The 6,527-nt window shown below is 39.1% G+C and overlaps 1 protein-coding gene across 1 annotated transcript; it reads left to right on the plus strand.

Moving 5' to 3' along the window:
- The first annotated feature begins 2,179 nt into the window (after positions 1–2,179).
- Positions 2,180–3,212, plus strand: LOC148843792 (fasciclin-like arabinogalactan protein 14). The gene has a single exon (XM_088958041.1). It carries the CDS (start codon positions 2,211–2,213, stop codon positions 3,075–3,077), a length of 867 nt encoding a protein of 288 aa, XP_088814167.1. The 5' UTR covers positions 2,180–2,210; the 3' UTR covers positions 3,078–3,212.
- Positions 3,213–6,527: the final 3,315 nt, after the last annotated feature.

Raw genomic sequence — 6,527 nt, forward strand, 5'->3', positions numbered from 1 at the left:
AAATCAAAATTTTGAAGCTGAAATGAGGGCCCATTTCCTTTGAAAAATGGGCAGCAACTTCATCTTCTTTGAGCTGGCCTGAGCTTCTCAGAGCTCATAGCAGGGATCAGGGCCGGGGATGGGGATTTATTTCAAAATCAGGGTCGGGGATGGGGAATATGATCCCTGCCGCAAACCCACTCCATTGTCATTCCTAATTCTTCCCTCGTGAGTCCCCAAGTGGTTACAATTGTTCTATAATCCAAAGACTCCACTCCCTCCTATACACACATACTCTCTAGATCTCTCTCTCTCTCTCTCTCTCTCTCTCTCATCTCAAATATGAGATTCCCTTTTCCTTAGGATCTCAGGTGACCACCCTTTCGAGGTTTATCATTTTCACTATCCTTCAAGCACATATTCTTATGAGTGTCGATCCACACCCATGTACACTATGTTTGTGATGTCACTTCCTCTTTGTTGAGGCATAGGTTCTTTATTGATTTGTAACTCAACTTATTTGAGGAATGAAATTGACATTAGGGTCTTCATATATAGATAGATAGATAGATAGATAGATAGATAGAGAGAGAGAGAGAGAGAGAGAGAGAGAGAGAGAATGGTGAGCAAGATAAAAAATCATAACCCTTAATATGGGAGGGTATAAGTTGAAAATAGGAAAAAGCTACACTACCCTTCCAAGTTTTGAGAGAACCTTTCTATTGACACAAAGGATCATCCTTTTCTTTTTCTTAGGTAAGTTTCTAAAACATCCCCTAAAGTTTTTGACCATTGCTGAAACCTCCCATGAAGCTTGGTAATTGCAATCACCTTTTCTAAGCTTTCTAACACAGCTGCAAGTAGACCCCCTTTGTTAGAATTCTCTAATAAGAGGCATGAAAGTGCCCAAATTAAATACCCATGCAGTTACTATTGAGGCCGGTTTCTACTAAAAAAAAAAAAAAAACAATACATTATGATCATCAGAAAAAGAAAGTTTACAGTTACAACTTTACCTTGAGTGTTTGATATGAAGGGATAATTTGAAAAAGAGAAGGGTTTGAGTTAGAGATTGATATGAAGAGAAAATTTGGAAAATAAACATTTTGGTCAAAATTAACTATGGGCATTTTAGGCATTTTCATGCCTCTTGTTAGAGGAGGATTCTAAGGGAGGGGGTCAATTTGCAACTGTTTCAGAAAGAAAGTTTAGGGAAGGTGATTGCAATTATCAAACTTTAGGGAAAATTTCAGCAATGACAAAAAACTTTAAGGAGATTTGAGCAATTTATCCTTTTTTTCTATTTATTTTCATTTAGACGGATGCTTGCTAGGGCTGAGCATTGTTCGGTTAAAACCGAAAAACCGAACCAAAATTTTTGGTCTCAGTTTGTTTGGTTCAGTTAATTTGGTTTTAGAACATTTCGATTTCGGTTAACCGAAAAAACCAAAATAACCAAATTTTATTATATAAATAATATAATATATCTTATTAATATGTAACACAAAATATATTCTAATATGTATATAATATATATTATATAACATATTAAAATATAAAAACATTAACATATACATATATTATAGTATATATAAATATATTAATATAATATATAATATGCATTAGTATAATATTAATAAAATTCGATTTTAACCAAAAAAAGCCGAAAGCCGAAACAAAAAATTTAGTTTCAATATTTTCAATTTTTTAGTAATGTAGTTTCGATTCGGTTTTATATTTTATAAATTCGGTTTATTCGGTTCGATTTTTAACCGAATAAACCGAATGCTCCTTGCGCACTAGGCTTATGCGTCTGTCCAATTGTTGGCCATGGTTTGATAAAAGATGAGAGAAATAGAAAGTTGAAGGAGTTTTTGTTTCTTTCTTTCCCGCTGCATTTTCCCATAATTTATATTAACTTTGTGTTTATCTTTTACTTGTCAAACTAAAAATAGCCTTCAGTGATGGTTTGATCATAATAAATCCGGACGGGTGTAACCCCAAATATAACAGAAGATAAGAGAAACTTCCAAATTTATATACTTGGCACTGGCAACCGTCCCTCCAAATTTAGAGGAACTTCCAACTGTTTTTGACAAAGCAACAGCCCCGCCAAATTTGGCTCGTCTCCACCAAATGGGACATTCAGTTTAGAGAGAAGCAAGATTTAGACCTAATTATCCGTATATAAGCCAATGAGGTCCCCGTTTACCGATGACTCATTTGCAAAGATGAATCCCAAATCCTCCATGGCCACTGCTGCCATCCTCGTCCTCTCTCTTTTCCTCGCTTTCGCTTCCACGGAAGCGTTTAACATCACCAGGCTTCTGAGTCAGTACTCTGATTTCAGCAACTTCAATGACTATCTGACACAAACCAATTTGGCCGATTCGATCAACCGGCGACAAACCATTACCGTCCTCGCTGTCGATAATGGCGCCGTATCGTCTCTTTCAGGAAAGTCCCCTGACCTGATCAAGAAGGTCCTGAGCTTGCATGTCATACTCGACTACTACGACATTGATAAGATCAAGAAGCTATCAAACAAGTCGACCATTCTCACCACCTTATTCCAGTCCACAGGCGTGGCTGTTAACAAGCAAGGGTTCTTGAATGTCACACGTTTTGCTTCAGGAGAGGTGAGGTTCGGGTCTGCCGTCAAAGGTTCAAGCCTGGATGCACAGCTCATCAAGAAGGTTGCAGCTCAGCCCTACAACCTTTCAGTTCTGCAAGTCAGCAGTGTCATCTACCCTACGGGCATCGAAGACATTAAGTTCACGCCCACTCCCCTACCCCCACGCGCAAATGCACCGAGAAAATCTCTAAGCCCCGCCAAGGCTCCCGCACCAGCATCAGACTCCCCATCCGATGCTAAAGCACCTGTTGAAAGTCCCTCTCGTGATGCGGACACTCCGGCGAGTTCTCCTCCTTCACCCGTTGCAGATGGACCAGCTGATGATTCCACAGGGGACGCTGATGCACCAGGCCCTGAAGGCCCTTCAGCTTCTTCTGCTACTCGCGTTGCATTTTCTGCATTCTTTGCCCTTGCAATGGGATTTTTCTCATCCTGGGCTGAATTCCAATGGGTTAAATTCTAAAATGGAGGATTTGTAAATGAAAAGAGGAAAAGAGATGACGAGAAAATAAAATGCAGTAACTATCTAAGTATGGTGCAACTTTCATGTACTCTGTTTCCCCTAAATATTCAAATGAAAGCTTGAAAGTTGAACCAATTTATTTATTCTTATTGTTCATTAACTTGCATCTTCTTGACTTTGCCATTAATGTGGAATACTGGACCAAATAATCAACCGGAAGTTAAATAATCAGATGGAATCCGTAATTTCTTGATGGAATCGGATCAAGGCTTTGCGTGAACAAAACGATCTAAATCAAAATGTCACCTCACTTGTGAAAGTAATTAGTATCGTCTGTACTCCCCCAGACCCACACTCCCACTCTAACTTTTCTTGAGCAAAACTTTGGTTCTTCTGTATCTTTTACATTAATGAAAAAACCAATTTAAGATTTGAAAAAAAAAACAGTATGTTAATTTCTCTCTCTCCCACTGGCCGAATGTGAGGTTCTGTAGATGTAGATCTTTTCTGTACATATGCAACCTACCCAATCAAACACGAACAGATCAGCAATAGAAATACATTCGAGGGGTTACAAGGGAGTCCTGTGAAATCATACATTTATTCCATAACTCTTTTATATTCTTTCTTTAACATGTAGTATATAATGGACTGTACAAAATATATGCTGAGCAAAACCTAAAAACACAAATTTGAATGGATTAAACTAAGCAAAACAGAGACATGAAAAGCAAGAAAAGAGAATAAAACAGAGCACACAATGATTTAGGTGGTTCGGCAATTGGCTTATGTTAGAAGGTGATGAAGGAGTAAAAAATCCACTATGGAAACTGTAATGAAGGGTACAAGATTGAGGTACCTTACCTCTCTAGAAAACTCTAAACCCCAGTACACCTCAAGCACTATCTTTGATGGCCAATTCTTCGGTCTGCCGCAAGAGCCTCCAATTTCGCCAAATGCCCGATCAGATCCTTCCAATCCATTTGAAACACCCAAAAACCTGAATTTCACTCCGAGCGCCCTTAGATCTATCGCTAAACCTACCCAATACCTATCCGATGGCCCTGATCGATCCCCACTTACACCTCAACCATTAGTTCAGATACAACCATCAGACCCAAGACCTCCCAAAATACCAAATTGTGAAATCTCAATCCAAAATACCTCCGTTTTCCCTTCAGTAAAACCAAGATTCCATTTCAAGGTCCTACATTGACTAGATTACAAATCTGCCCAATCTAGGCACAGTTGGTTCAACCTATCCTTACCAATCACCTCACACTACCTAAAAATCCTACCCTGTGAAATTTCATCAGAAATAGACATTATTTTCCTTTCGATCACAGATTCCATTTTGAGACCCTAAATTAATCGAATCGAACCCTTTCCAGATCTTCCCAATTCGGGCACATTTGGGCCAATCTGACCCCAACAATCACCTCAAACTACCCAAGAGCCCTGTCCTGTCAAATATTAGTCAAAACGACCATCATTTACCCATCCATCTGAAAATATTCTATTTTGACCAATTTCATTGGCCCGTACTTGCACAACCTCACTCCACAGTCAAACCTATCTCAAACTTCCATCTTTGGCCCCAAAATCTCAGCCATCCATCCCGAATCTCGGTTTGAGCTCCCTTAGACCCAGATTAATCAACCTTTTCCTAAATTACAAAATTACCCTCATTTTTTATAAAATTACAAAAATACCCCTTGCATTCTTTAAAATAAAATGATTGTTTCATTTTTACCTAATCGGAAGGGAACACTGTTGGGGGATTTCTTGGAGAAGACTACTGTTCATCGTCTTCTCCATCCGAAGGTGAACCAATGACGGACATTCTTAATTCTCCTCCGTTGAACTCTCTTCTCATTCTTTCTATCTCTTTCCTCCCTCTCTTCTTCCGCTTCTTTCTTCTCCTCTTCCTCCATCGAGCCTCAGTCGCAGTTCTTCAAGAACCCAACCACCTCTGATCCTTTCACCATCGATCATCTTTCCATATCTCCTTCCACCATTCTCTCATTTTCCTAATGAAATAAATAGAGAGGGACAAAGAAATATAGTTCATCGTCTCCCACCTTAAGACGAAGAACAGAGTAGCGGCAGGTGTGATCTCAATAGTTGCTAGTTGGATTTCGGCGGTTAGCTATCATTTTCCAGGGCGCATTATACTCTAGAACTCCTCATCGGCCTTCTTTGTTAGTGTTGATTCCTCAAACGTAGTGGCAGCCCCTGTTCTTCACCAACACGACACGGTTATTGGCAGCAATGATTTGAGTTTACCGAACTGTTCTTCCGATCCCGACCAACCTTTCTACGTTTCTCTCATCATGTTTCCAGAGTTAGCCACAATCTGAAAACAAAAGGCAGAAACAGAACTAGTCGAGTTATCACTTGCAGCATCAACCGAGTTCAGGTCAATATCCAGTCTAGACCCATTATCAAATTAATTCCAACAAAATGTTGGACATCCTCACAATTCTGAATAGCTTATATTCGTGTTGTGCATGCATTGCTATATTGTCTATAGATATGAAATCAGCCTCTCTTAGTTTATTGATAAATTCATTTTCGTGTTGTGCATGCATTGCTATATTGTCTATAGATATGAAATCAGCCTCTCTTAGTTTATTGATAATTTCATTTTCTCACTGAAAATATATTATCGAACTGGTGAGGTTTGAAGGGAAGGGAGATCCATCATATGGATGGCCGAACCATGCAAGGTGGCTGGGTGAAATTTCAAAAATTTATTTTCTCCCTTACGGGAATCATATTCCCAGTTTTAGAAAAACTGCATTTTCCAAGAACGGTTCTTAAAACAAACCAGATCAGATTTGGAACCAAAATAAAGGGAGGGTTATACTTGATACGAAATTCACACGTGTAGCTTCCAAAGTAGGGGTTCACGCCCAAAGAGAGTATCAAAACCCGCCTCCATTGAATAAGGCATAGCTTGAGATGAAGCAGGTTCAATAGTGCAGTCATTCAGCAATAACTGCAATCCTTCAGCAAGGATCAAACAAGGGATGGTGAGCATGAATTAAATTTGATTTTTCTAACAAAAATCATAATCAAGACCCAGTCTTGATCAGTTCAAAAAAGTGGAGATCGAATAGGGTAGGGCGGCAAGAACAGAGGGAGAGAACTATGAGCAAAAAGGTGAGAAATAAAATAGTTCGCCCCCTCTATTTATAAGCCTCCAAGATCAGCTCTCCTAATCATATTAGGAGGAGCTCTTCGATCTAAATATTTATTTGAATTTGAACTCTTAAGTGGATAAGACTTATCTTATCATCTTGCTGATCCAAACCCAAATTCGCCTAGTCCAGTTCGATATGGGCTTTAGGCCCATTAAATTTGCAACATCACTTCCCTTGTAACTGCTGGCTAACTTGGCTCTCTTTGTATGGCATGGGACCCTAACGTTGATCTTCACAAAATCCA

Source organism: Nelumbo lutea, chromosome 8 (assembly GCF_056320005.1).
Source record: "Nelumbo lutea isolate HS-2025 chromosome 8, American lotus-T2T, whole genome shotgun sequence".
Classification (NCBI taxonomy): Eukaryota; Viridiplantae; Streptophyta; class Magnoliopsida; order Proteales; family Nelumbonaceae; genus Nelumbo; species Nelumbo lutea.